The following is a 13,214-nucleotide window of genomic DNA, read 5'->3' as shown; positions in this document are numbered from 1 at the left end:
CCCAAAAAAAAAAAAAAAAAAAAAAAAAGACAAAAGAAGGATTTATTACTAGCAACTTAAGCCTGTCAAGACACACTTGGTGAACATTAACATCACTGAGTCTCAGTTTCCCCACTTGATTGTTGTGAGTATTAAATCAGCTAAATCGTTAAAGTTCTGTACGTAGCACATAATCAGTACTCAGAGAAGGTTAACTATCATTATTAAGTATTTCAAAGTGTTAAGCCAATGTTTGAAATTAGTTTAACATTTGTGATTTCTGGCCAACAGTGATGCTTCTGTCAGCAGGAGATCTTCCTGAAGTTTTGCTTAGAAGTGAAAGGATCCTGTTAGCTCGAGGACTCTGTCTGTGCTACAGTCAGATTTCAGGGCGAGTCGTACGGGGTCCAGCTCTGAGTTTGGACTGGTCAGGACCCAGCACCCTCCTGTCCTTAAAGCTACACTGGGCCCAGTTAAAAATTGGATGGTCCCAATTTTACTCCATCACATTCCCAGGATTAGACCAGAGGTGGGTTTTGCAAACATTGCTAGGCCCTTCCCTGCACTGTAATGTCTAGAAAAAAGCCCCCATCGCTGCCCCCACTCTGAAGCATCACCAAGTCCCTGGTGTTGGTGTTCAGTCTTGGCTGTGCCTTCTTCCCCAGGAGATGGTAAGGTCCCTGGGTGTGAGTGAGAGTCCCCTCCCTCTGTATCCCCCTCTCACTCACCCCGCAGGGCCCCGCACAGTGTAATGAAAGCACAGGAACCAGTCTTAGCATTGTTTAGGACACATTTCTCAAAGTGTAATGCCCATGAAAACTGATCCAAATTCCCTGGGGAGCTTTTTAAAGATACATGTTTCTTGCTGGTCCCACATGGCCTGAATCAGAATCTACAGTGGGGGTGAGACCAGAGCATGTGCATTTCTAACCACACACTTCAGGTGATTCTGATGTGTAATGAAGTAGGTGAGAGGTGGACTGGGGTATGGTTTGAGAAGTGGAAGCATGGGTAGAGGATCCTAGAATGATGCCAGATTTTATCCTTATTGTTAGCCATTTCTTTCCTCCCTGCCTCATACTCTCTCCTCGGTTGCTTTCTGGGCAAGCAAAGGCTACCAAGGATGGCTTCCTGCCCATACCCCAGTGGGCAGATTCAGCTGTCCAGGGCTCTCCCTTCATCCAGCCGCTGGGCCCACTGCAGATGCTTGCCGGAGTCCTCACCAGCTGCTGGGAGGGGAAAGAGGCAGGAGGTCAGGCAGAGGCTGGGAACACAGCTGCGGCAGCCCAGGGCTCCATTTCCTCCTCCAGCTCAGGCCTCTGGGGCAGAGGAAGCCCAGGCAGGAAGGCCAGAGCTGCCACCAGTCAGAGAGGCCCATGAAGCCCCCCACCCTGCCACCCATCCTGCCCTCAGAGCCTCAGCATCTTGGGTCTTCATTTGGCACCATTCTCAGACCATGGATCTTCTGCAGCCTATGTGGTCATATGCTCAGCCCTGCCAGGCTCACCATGTTATGCCAAAGGACACTCCCTTCCTCATGTTAGCTGCCCTGCCTGGAGATCCAGTTCCCAGACACACACCTGCACACTCTCCACCATTCACAATGTCCTTGTGGCTGTCTAACCACAGTCCTTCTTGCTGCAGCCTCAACCTATATCTTCTGGTTCTAAATCTCTGAGAAATGAAGAGTGGGTGGCTTCTGAAGCACTAGTTGGTTTGGAACCTGGACTGGGAACTATCGTAGACCAGAATTACTTCCCTTAACACTCTCCACCAAACTTCTGGAAAAGTTCAACCCCAGCCAGCCATGAAAGGTCAAACATTCAATGTTTAAGCGTGTTTCACTTCCCCTACCACGTCACTACCCTCTCTTCATCCTTTCCCAGGACAGTAAGAAGCGAGAAGGGGGCCAGGGAATGGCTCAGAGAAGCCATCTTATACTCTGGTCAGGTTGCAGAGAGGTTCCTTTACACCTGGCATGACACGGCACTGTCCAAGCTTTTCATGATTGTTACAACACTGAGGGTTCAGACATAAGCTGCCACCACTGGATTGGGAGACAAATGGAAAGAGCACTGGACTGGGAGTCTGGACACCTGGGTTCAGTACTCCTGCTACTGCCACTGAATCCTGTGTGACCCTGGACAAGTCTCCTCCCCTGTCTGAGCCTTAATCCTCTCTTCTCTAAAATAAGGAGCTGCACTTTGTGATTCAAAAAGTATCCTCCTGGGGCCAGCCCGTGGCTCGCTTGGGAGAGCGTGGTGCTGACAACACCAAGTCAAGGGTTGAGATCCCCTTACCGGTCATCTTTACAAAAAAAACACCAAAGTATTCTCCTAGAGTTCTGTCATGTGGGTTTCTCAGCCCACATGGCTCCTCCAGACCATGTAGCCCCTCCAGCCTGTCCTGAGAATGTGCCCTTAATTCCCTGCTGTGCGTGACTCCTGCCTGTTCTATCCAGACCCCAATCTAAACAATCTTGATTCCTGTTCCTGGCTTGGCGGGACCCTGAATGGCAGGAAGTGAAGACAGGAGCCTGTTTATGTTTGAGGCAGCCAGGGCTGGGGGGTGGGGGCATTGGGAAGGGGGTAGGCACGCGTGGATGCTGGGAGGCAGTGGGCAAGAGGCAGAGGACAGAAAGGTTAGCGGGGGGGGGGGGGGGCTGCTGAAGAGACATTCCTTCCTCCCCAGCCCTGTACCCTCTGTGGCCTTCCCAGCCTGCCTCAAGTCAGAGCTCAGCAGCAGGGGTGCAGAGCTGGGGTCCCCCAAGCTCTCAGTCATTTAAACATGGCTCTCCACTCTTTACCCCAACAGGATGGTTTCCATGGGGAAGTGAACCAGGACTTCCCCTGCAGGCCCCGCCCCAAAGCCCATTGCAGGGAGCAGGGAGGTGGCCTCCCTGCCTCTCCCCCCAAAAACTCTTAGTGATTTCCTCTGGGTGGGAGAGAGCCACAGCCTGAGGCCATCACATTTTGCAGATCTTACTGCACCTTGTCTCCTGCTCCTCTCTTCAGGCACCATGAACTTGGGCCCCCCCAGGAGGGGCCTTCTGATGCTGCTGATTGCCTTAGGCCTGACCCAGGGTGAGTATGGGGTGGGAGTTGGGGGGGGACAGTTAGGGAACAGGGGCCTGGTTGGAGAAAGGGCTGTCTGGGCTCAGCTCAGCTCTTGCTGGAGCTGAATTTGAGGAGCTGAGGAGAGAGAGGGCTTAGGAGCTGGGCTGGAGGGTGGGGGACAGAGAGGCTCAGTTAGACTGAGCTCCCAGCTCCCCCACCCCTCTTTTGTTGTCCTCTTGATCCAAACCTGCAGGCTGGTGCTCTGTCAGGCTCCAAGGTGGGGACCTAGAACTGGGGTGAAGGGAGTGGGGGTGTTGGCAAGGAAGGCCTGGGAGAGCCCTCAGGGCTGAGGCTGGGGGCCAGGGCCAGGCCTGGAACTGGGAGGGAAGGTCCTTGGATCTCAGAGGAGACAGCAAGCCAGCCCTTGCTGGGGGTAAGGCTCTAAGGGAAGGATGGCCTGAGGAGGGGAGTAAGGGAGCAAGGCCTAGAGGGGGTTGAGGGGTCAGAAGAGGAGGGGGGATGTGGGACAGAAACGGGTGTTGGGCTCAGCCTGGGGGAGCTGGGCCCAGAGTGACTGGGCTTCTGGTGTGTCTCCCAGGCAACCCCTTCAAGCCCTCTCGGGGCCCGCTGGTAACCTGCACATGTGAAAGCCCACATTGCAGGGGGCCTACCTGCCAGGGGGCCTGGTGCACAGTAGTGCTAGTGCGGGAGGAGGGCAGCCACCCCCAGGAACATCGGGGCTGTGGGAACATGCACCAGGAACTCTGCAGGGGACGCCCCACTGAGTTTGTCAACCACTACTGCTGCTATAGCCCGCTGTGCAACCACAACGTGTCCCTTGTCCTGGAGGGTACGTCCCCTGCCCCAACAACCCCTCCCCATCTTCTCGGACCCTGCCCTCCTGCCCTCTTTCCTCTCATGCTCTGACCAGTAAGGGAGGTGAGTGGGAGGCAGGACCCTGGGGTCTGACTGGCAGAGTGGTCTGGCCCAAGGTGGGGGGAGCTGGCCTGGCAGAAACTGGGCCTCAGTGTCCCCCTCCCCCAGCCACCCAAACTCCTTCGGAGCAGCCGCGAGTAGATGGCCAGCTGCCTCTGATCCTGGGCCCTGTGCTGGCCTTGCTGGCCCTGGTGGCTCTGGGTGCCCTGGGCCTGTGGCATGTCCGGCGGAGGCAGGAGAAGCAGCGGGGCCTGCACAGCGAGCTGGGCGAGTCCAGCCTCATCCTGAAGGCATCCGAGCAAGGGGACAGCATGCTGGGGGTATGGGCCTGGGGCAACCTGGGATCCAGGGTGGGGGGTGGGTACACAAGAGCCACAGAATCAGAGGGGGTCACCCAGAGATGTGAGCAGCAGGGAGCTGAGCGAGTGAGGAGCATGCAGTGACACAGCAGCAGAACCCAGGCTGAGGACAGAGAAGGGGCTGGTGGGGGCAACCTCTCAGTGGCCTTTTGGTACCCCCAGGACCTCCTGGACAGTGACTGCACCACAGGCAGTGGCTCAGGGCTCCCCTTCCTGGTGCAGAGGACAGTGGCACGGCAGGTCACCCTGGTGGAGTGTGTGGGTGAGTAGTGGGTGAGCACAGGGCATAGGGACCAAGGGTTCCCAGGAGCCTGGAGTGGTGAGGGAGATCTTGGCTTTGGAGTCATAGGTGGGGCCAGGCCTGGGTCAGAATGGGAATTCTGCTGGGCACGGAGTGGGCTGGAGATAGGCCAGGGCTAGGTTCTTCCAGGAGTTGGGTGAAAAAAGAGGCAGTCGGGGTGGCCTGCAGCTGGGTATGGGTCTGGATCAAGTGAAGCATAAAGGTCAGAGGTTCTGCAGGTGGCGTCAGCACAGCATCAAAATGGGGACGGGGGCTCTTCCCGGGCTGTGTGTGCCCAGTGTGTGACCCTTGCCCTCACCTCTGGCTATCGGATCAGGAAAAGGCCGCTATGGTGAGGTGTGGCGGGGCTTGTGGCACGGTGAGAGTGTGGCCGTCAAGATCTTCTCCTCGAGGGATGAACAGTCCTGGTTCCGGGAGACCGAGATCTACAACACAGTGTTGCTCAGACATGACAACATCCTAGGCAAGGGGTGGGAACACCATGCCAGGGCTGGGACTCTCATCCCCCTGCCCTTAGGACTGAAGTCCACAGACCTCCCGACATGACCTAACCTCCAGCCCACCTTCAACCCCAACCTCTGACTCCAGCTAAGCCCCACCCCACCCCCAGCCTTGCCTGACCCTGACCCTGACCCTGACCCGGACAAGTCCAGCCTCCCTCATCCCCAGCCCCTTGGCTGAGTCGCCCGACTATCTGCGCACAGGCTTCATCGCCTCGGACATGACCTCCCGCAACTCGAGCACGCAGTTGTGGCTCATCACGCACTACCATGAGCACGGCTCGCTCTATGACTTTCTGCAGAGGCAGACGCTGGAGCCCCAGCTGGCCCTGAGGCTAGCTGTGTCCGCGGCCTGCGGCCTGGCGCACCTGCACGTGGAGATCTTCGGCACGCAGGGCAAACCGGCCATCGCCCACCGCGACCTCAAGAGCCGCAACGTGCTGGTCAAGAGCAACCTACAGTGCTGCATCGCCGACCTGGGTGAGCCGGGCGGGGCAGGGGCGGGCCTTCGCCGGTGGGCGGGGTTCGCGTTCGCGCGCTCCTTTGCCGGCTGGTGGGCGTCGCGGTGACTGGCGCTTTACAACTTAGGGATGTGTGCTGTCTCATTTCACCTGCACACGAGCTCCACAAGTTCTCTTAGCACCCTTCTCAAGCTCAGACTCCTATCACACCATCCTGGCTCCAGCAGTTGCGAGAAAAGGGGCAGGGAGCCAGGAACCTGGGTTCCCATCCTGGCTTCATGGACTACATCGCCCCTGCCCCCCCAGGTTCTGCTCTGTGAAATGGGCACAGTCATGTCTGCTTGCCTACTCGCATCTCGCTGGGTTCTTGGGAACCTAGAGAGTGCTGTTCAAACAAAGGGTAACTGAGACAGTTGGCCTCTGTGGCCACTGCCTTCCAGCCCACCTCAGGGCAGCTCTGCATTTGCCTGCTCCTCTGTGTCCTACCTTCTCTTTCCATCTGTGTCTTGCCTGCTTCCTGGACTCCAGCCTTCAGGGGCCCCCTGGCTATGGGCTCGGGCAAGTGGCAGGAGTGACAGGCCTTGTGCCCACAGGCCTGGCTGTGATGCACTCCCAGGGTAGTGATTACCTGGACATCGGCAACAACCCGAGAGTGGGTACCAAGCGGTACATGGCGCCAGAGGTGTTGGATGAGCAGATCCGCACAGACTGCTTTGAGTCCTACAAGTGGACCGACATCTGGGCTTTTGGCCTGGTGCTGTGGGAGATTGCTCGCAGGACCATTGTCAATGGTAAGGGCCCATCCTGCACAGGGCAGGGGAAGGAGAACAGGGCAGGTGGAAATAGGGGCTTCCTGCCATGGCTGGTGCCCATGGCCAGAGGTGCTTGTGGCCAGACCTGGCATCCCTTCACCGCCACACACCAGCTGGGTCAGCTGAGTGACCTTTTAAGGTTCATTTGAGTCTGTGAGTCTGGTTGTAATCTTGGGTAAGTGATAATAATAGAAATATTAATAGCAGCTAACATTTATTGAGCTTAAGTATGGGCCAGATGACATGCTTTATACTAGACATGTATTATCTTATTTAGTTCTCCTGTATTGGCAGGGCGGTGGTATTGCGTAGTGGTTAACAGCATAGGCTTGGAATTAGATTGCCTGTATTCAGTTCCTGATTTTGCCATGACCAAGGGCAGGCTGCTTAACCTTTCTATGCCCCAGGTTTCTTATTTGTTAAATGAGAATAAAAATAGCTTGTAGTTGTTGAGGTAATCCAAGTAAAGTATTTAGAACATTATCTAGAGCTAATTATTGGTGGCCATTGTTGTTAGAATGAGTGCTTGACCTAGTATTGTCCCCATTTTACAGATGAGGAGACTGAGGCACAGGATTGCAGCTGGCTAGAGGCAGCATCAGAGTCTGAAACCAGGCAATCTGGTTCTGGGGCTAGTGTTCTTTATCACTATGCCCACTTCAGCTTCTCTGGTCCTTGATTTCCTCATCCACAAAAATGCAGGGTATAATAGTGCCTGCACTTCCTGTTTATTGCTGCCTCATTATAACTGTGCGTTGCCACAGGGGACTCCGATTTGGAGGGGCTGGGAGCAGGTAGAGGGATCTGCCCTGTGGTCTACACCTTCTCAGCCCTCATGTGGACAGAGGACAGGTGGACAGGTGGGAGGAATGTCAGCCCTTGCGATTGCTGCCCATGATGAGGGGCTGCCAGGGGTCCTGACAGGTTAGAGATAATCAGGATATGATTGGAGCCCTGCTCCTTGGGAACAAGGACATTCTCATTCCCTGAGCATCTACCAGGAGCCAGCCCCATGCCAGACTTAATTTACCCTCAATGACTGACAGCAGAGGCTGAGGTGCCTCTAGTCTCTCTGGGAGACTCTTGAGGGTCTCAGATTCCTTGAGACTCTGAGCATGACTACCAGTGTGGGCTCTATTTAGGAGTCTGGGGTTCGGGGAAGGGGACATCAGGAAGAAGCTAAGGCCCCTTGGACCAGGCTGCAGGCAGAAAAGGAAGGGCTGGGAAGGAGGCTGCCTGCAGGCTCCTGGGGCGGAGGGGGAAGCTTCGTCAGCCCCACACAGATTCTCGGCGCATTATAAACACTGTAATCTGGTGTCAGCCCCGGCACTGATTAAAGGCCCATTAGACACGCTCAGGCCTCTGTGCAGCACTGATTAGGGCGCGAGCGGCACAGGGGCCGGCCTGGAAGCCAGCCATGGGGAGAACAGCTGGTGAAGGCGCTGCTGAGGTTGTGGCCTGTATGGCCATGGCCCCCAGCCTCAGGCCAGGAAGCAGGACAGGGCATGGGGCTGTCTGCAGCTCCATGGGCACTGTTTTCAGAAAACTCCTACTGAGGGCTGGGCACTTGGGATAACCTAGGGAGGAGGGTGCTACTGGCTGTGGGAGTCAGTGGAGGCCTGTGCCATCCTTGACAGTGGGTGGATGTTATTTGGACCCAGGTAAAAATCCCTTTTTCTTAGGAGAGGTGTTTTCTGCCCCTCCTTGTCCTTGTTCCAATCCTCATCCAGCAATCAACCAGCCAACCTCCCTTAAGTGTAGCTTGTAGGTCAAGAGCACAGGTTTAGTGTTAGACTTTGTGGACTTAAATTCTAGCTGTCACTTACTACCTGTTAATCTTAGACAATTTTCTTAAACTCTCTGGCTTATAAAGTGGAGCTAATAGTGTTACTTATGTCATAGGGCTGCTGTGAGGATTTAATGCAGAGCACTTAGGACAATTCCTGGCACATAATAAGTGCTCAGAAAACATTAGGTGTCATTATTATCAGATGACTGTGATAGTCAGGGCCTGGAAGCAGTATGTGGGCCTGGGTGGAAGGCAGCTGTACAGAGACTGGAACAAGGTCTGGCCTTGGAATCCAAGGAGATGGGTGTGAGTCTTAACTCCGCCATCACTAGCTGGTGATCTAGGGCTCAACTTCCCTAAGCATCAGTTTCTTTGTTTATAAAGTGGGGGTAATAATAGTACCCAGCTGATAGGGCTGTTATGAGGACTAACAGGACAATGCACGTAAAGTGTTCACAGTACAATGCCTGGTGCATGGGAAGTGTGAAAAAACGGCAGTAATTATTATTAGTTATAAATATATTTATTACATAATAGTGTACTCTCAGGGGCAGCACAGCGAGGCAGCTGGTTTCCTGGCCCCTGGGACAGAGGTTGGGTGGGGCTCTCCTTTGGCGGGTATTGGGCCTCCTTGGGGTCTGGAGTGATTGTCCCGTCCACCCTCCATCTCCAGGCATTGTGGAGGACTACAGGCCACCCTTCTATGATGTGGTGCCCAATGACCCCAGCTTTGAGGACATGAAGAAGGTGGTGTGTGTTGACCAGCAGACACCTACCATCCCCAACCGGCTGGCTGCAGACCCGGTGAGGCCTCAGCTGCGGCTGGGATGGCACGGGGTGGTGGCTCACAGCTGGGACTTCTGGGCACAGGGGCTTGTGTCTGAGGCCTATACTTCACCTTGCGTAGATTCTGGGTGTCCTGGGGGAGGGCCCCTCCCTGGGTACTCCCTCCCACATCCCTGGCCTGTGCCCCCCACAGGACCCTCTGGTCATTCTGGGTTTTCAAAAACCCTTTACCTTGCCTGTGAAAAGTTAGAGGCTTGCGATGGAGTTTTTGTTGTTATTATTTGTCCTCAAAACACTCCACATACTTATAGGGAGACATGCACACGTGTATATAAACACATAAAAGCATGCATTTGTTTCTAAACCTGTACTCACAGATACACACACATGGAACATTTATGTCAGACTGTTGGCCCCATGAGGACAAAAAGCATGTCTCTTTTGCTAACCCTTATACCCCTGTTACCTGTCACAGAGCCTGGCACACAATAGGTGCTCAACAAATATTTACTGAAAGAATGAACACTTGTACACATGTACACACACATTTGACACATACATTTCTGTACAATATACATAGCTGCAAAAAGCCACATATATGCATTCCTGTGCACACACAAACACTCACTCTGCAACCAGAGAAGAGTCTGGCTCATTCTAGGACCACTGAGTTTCTTGGGATGGGTTCCTCCCTGGACACATGCATTTTTAGGGCAGCACCCACCACCCACATTTCCACTTTCCACTGGGCCCAGCCATGGTTGGTGGAAGGGCTGGGAGACACTGCCCTCTGCACTGGGATCTCAGGCTGCAGATGGGAATGCAGGAGCCCCAAGGCTTGCAGAGTGGACTTTCCTGGGGATCCTGGGGGAGTGGAGGTGGGGGTAGGGAGTTCCACAGACACTACTCACCAAGGGGAGCTGAGTGCCCCTGAAGATCTGAGTTCTCATCCTATTTCTGTCCTGCCTGCCTTTGTCCATCCACTATCTCACTCCACTCTCTTCCTCTTCCATTTTTTATCATTCCTTTTGCTCTCTTTTCCAACACTCTCATCTCCTTCTCGTCCTTTCTCTCGTTACTGGTCCCTCATCCTGCACTCCTCCTTTCCACCTTCCTTGGCCCCTGCCCTTCCTTCCTCTTCTCTGCCTCTCTCTTCCGGCCCCTAGCTCCTCTCAGGCCTGGCTCAGATGATGCGGGAGTGCTGGTACCCCAACCCCTCAGCCCGCCTCACTGCGCTGCGGATCAAGAAGACACTACAGAAACTCAGCAACTGTCCAGAGAAGCCCAAAGTGATCCACTAACCAAGGGGCGCCTGACTCCCCTCTGCCTGTGGAGCGGGGTGGTGGTGGATGGTGGCCTATCTGGGTAGAGGTCATGTGAGTGTGCGTGCTTGGGAGGGGGTGCCCCTCTATGGGGCAGCTGCGCCTGCCCAGCTCGGCCCCCAGCCCATCCAGCCAAAAATACAGCTGGGCTGAAATCCGATCCCCCGCCGTCTGGCCTGCTCAAAGCGACAGGCTCCCTGACGCCTGGCTCTCACCCCACCCCCATGCCAGCAGGGTGCACCCCCTACCACCCCCAGGACAGGAAGCAAAAGAGGCTCCAGAGCCAGGGTGGCCAAGCCAGGGAATCCCAGTCCCAACCCCAGAGCCTGGGCCTGCTCTTTACCCCCTGCCCTTGGTCAACCCCACTGCCCCACCAGAGCTGCCAGGGTGGCATGGGGCCCTGTCCAGCCTTCAGCAGACACACTGCCCTGCCAGGTCTCAGCCTCTGGCACAAATCCCAGATACCCAGGGCCCATCAATTTCTCTCTGTGGGTTTGTATCTCAACTCCACGACACCTTGGGCTTTCTGTCTCCCTGACAAAACACTGGCTATTGAATGCCAGCTGCCTGGGAGAGCTGGAGTCTGACCCTGCCCCCTGACCCCCATTATCCCAGCTGACTTATTAGGACTTAAAAACCGAAGGGGTCCTGTTGAGGGTGTGGTAGGATTATAGGCCAGTGGAGAGGTGGCAGGTGGGATGCGTAAGGCCCAGGGCTTTCAGAATAATTGAGAGAATGTCAAGGCCAAGCACAACAGGGGGAAGGCTTTGGTGGGAGTCAGAGACCCAGGTATGATCCTGGGTGCTTGCTCTACCTGACAAAAGCAGGGCCTTCAGTATCTCAGCACTTTGTTTCTTCATCTACATATTGAAAGATTTGGGCCTTATGTCCTTTGAGGCTTTTTCCCCTCTAATTTTCTTTGAAATTTCAGCCTACATCAGAGCTAAGTGCATCAGTCTCATGTACTCCTTATGCCCCAGCCCCTGGCAATTTGCCTTGAGATGGGGGTTGAAAATAACTTTTGAGTCCAGGAGTTTCTGGAGCACCTTCTAGTCTAATTCTGCAAGCTCCAGTTCTTGCCTTAAACCATACCAGAGGCCAACATTGGGCTCAGATAGCGCTGGGCCTTGTGGCCAACAAACCGCCCCTCCCTCCTCTGTGGCTTAGTCTTCTCTGTCCTGGGGTTGAGGGGCAGCTTCCTTTCGGGCCTCCAAGCCTCAAAAGAAGTTTAGTTCCATACAAGAAGTCTTCAGCACCCAGGTTCCTGCTCCCCACTGACCCCGGCCCAGGCCCACACCCTTGGTGAAGCCTCAGAGTACATCTCAGGAGAACTCAGTGGCTGAGAAGCACATCGAAGGCTTGGCATTTGGAAATGTCAAGGGTGTATATCCATGTACTGAGCAGGTTACCCTGGACCCTGGATGGGCAGATGGGCTGGAAGGAGGTGGGCTAGAGGCAGAGTTTGAGGGGGTGTAAAGAAGCGAGTGGGGGTGGGTAAGGATGGGTGTGGCTCAGGCCAGGGACAAGAACAGCCCCAAGCTTGGGAAAGTCTATCCTAGCAGTGCTCAGGCCTTGGGGCAGGGCAGTAAAGAAGTTCCCATCTCCCCCTCCTGCTGTAAATGACACAGCACAATCTCCCCAGGCAGGCTCTTTGTATGTGTCTTCCACCGTCCTCACTGTGGCACTTTCCCAGGCCTGTCTCCCAGGATTGTGCAAGGCCCAGAGGAGAACCAGGAAGTGAAACTGGGTAAAAACAGAAAGCTAAATGGACCAGCTGAGTTCCCAGATCTTTGGGGCAGAATTTGTACGTCCTCTGGTCACTGGAACTCACCCGGCCTGGGAATCAGTCTCCCTCCTGAAGGATTTTTTTCTCTACTGGATTTGAGGGCAAACTGCTCCTGAGGCTCCACAGCCAGAAACCAAAGGCAGCAGCTCCCCAAAGGGTGGGAAGTCCCTAAGAGAAGGTCTGAGGCAGGAGGTGGAGTGATAGGGAGAGGATTGAAAGAAGGGGGCCCAGCGGCCAGAGAGGGAAGGAGGTGGCACTGGTGTGAGCAATCTGCAAATGCTTCTGTCTCAGTGCAGGAAAGTGTTCCAGGGTGGAAATGACCCTTCTCTTACCTGGAGATACCGTCTGTGGGAGCACTTAGAACGTGCCTAGCACATAGTAGTCCTCAATAAACACTGGTTTAATCCCGAGCTCCTGCAGAGACTTTCCAGGCTGTTGCCTCTGCAGTGGCCCATCTCAGAGGTCCAGATGGCACTGGAGGGGACGGATAAGGAGACAGGCCCAGAATACATGCCCCGCTTTGTCCTTACACAGGTCACAGTTCCCGCACAACCCTGCGCCCCGCGTTTAGCGGAGCCCCAAATCTCGGTCCCCTCGGAATTGGGAGCGGCCTGATCGCCGCGCCCTGCACGTCGCCCTCTGCTGGCCCACGGCTGCCCAGCGGCCGCCTCCCTCCCTCACGTCGGGCCGGGGCCTTTCCCGGCAGGGCGGGGACCTCCTACCCCGCCCCGGACGCCTGCGTGCGTGCGTGCGCTCAGCCGGCCGTCTATGTGTAGGGACTGTCCCCCCCGAACACCACACCTAGCAAGGAGCTTTCGGAGTCCTCGCTCAGCGGCAGCTTGGACCCGCCCTCAATTCCCTGTTCTCAATTCCCTCCTCAATGGGGTCCCCCCCTTGCCTGGAGTCAGTTCGCATCCCCAGAACGTGAAGATCCCCGTCTCCGGGTACCCGCCTTGGCATCTTGGGCTCAGAAAACACCCCACCCCCCTCTTCCCACCAACACCCCCCAGCGGGAAATTGGGGGCGGGGACATGCCAAGGGGTGGCAGGTACTGAAAGGAGCTGGGAGGGGCCTTGCCGGAGGGACTGCCCAGCCTAGGAAATCTGTGCCTCTGTATTGGACGCCCT

The 13,214-nt window shown here is 55.4% G+C and overlaps 1 protein-coding gene across 1 annotated transcript in view; it reads left to right on the top strand.

The window, feature by feature from the left end:
- The window catches only part of ACVRL1 (activin A receptor type II-like 1), a 14,684-nt gene extending 2,187 nt beyond the window's left edge, over positions 1 to 12,497 (top strand). Inside the window, exons 2-10 of the mRNA XM_008566134.1 lie at positions 2,994 to 3,062; positions 3,634 to 3,885; positions 4,080 to 4,291; positions 4,493 to 4,592; positions 4,948 to 5,094; positions 5,336 to 5,611; positions 6,186 to 6,383; positions 8,867 to 8,997; positions 10,146 to 12,497. Coding sequence (XP_008564356.1) covers positions 2,999 to 3,062; positions 3,634 to 3,885; positions 4,080 to 4,291; positions 4,493 to 4,592; positions 4,948 to 5,094; positions 5,336 to 5,611; positions 6,186 to 6,383; positions 8,867 to 8,997; positions 10,146 to 10,280 — 1,515 coding nt within the window. The 5' untranslated portion in view covers positions 2,994 to 2,998 and the 3' untranslated portion in view covers positions 10,281 to 12,497. The remainder of the gene's footprint in view (positions 1 to 2,993; positions 3,063 to 3,633; positions 3,886 to 4,079; positions 4,292 to 4,492; positions 4,593 to 4,947; positions 5,095 to 5,335; positions 5,612 to 6,185; positions 6,384 to 8,866; positions 8,998 to 10,145) is intronic.
- Positions 12,498 to 13,214: the final 717 nt, after the last annotated feature.

The sequence above is a fragment of the Galeopterus variegatus genome, unplaced genomic scaffold (genome assembly GCF_000696425.1).
Source record: "Galeopterus variegatus unplaced genomic scaffold, G_variegatus-3.0.2 Scaffold224, whole genome shotgun sequence".
NCBI classification, from domain to species: Eukaryota; Metazoa; Chordata; class Mammalia; order Dermoptera; family Cynocephalidae; genus Galeopterus; species Galeopterus variegatus.
Note: the sequence above shows the minus strand (reverse complement) of the source record. Positions and strands in the feature narration are given on the sequence as shown.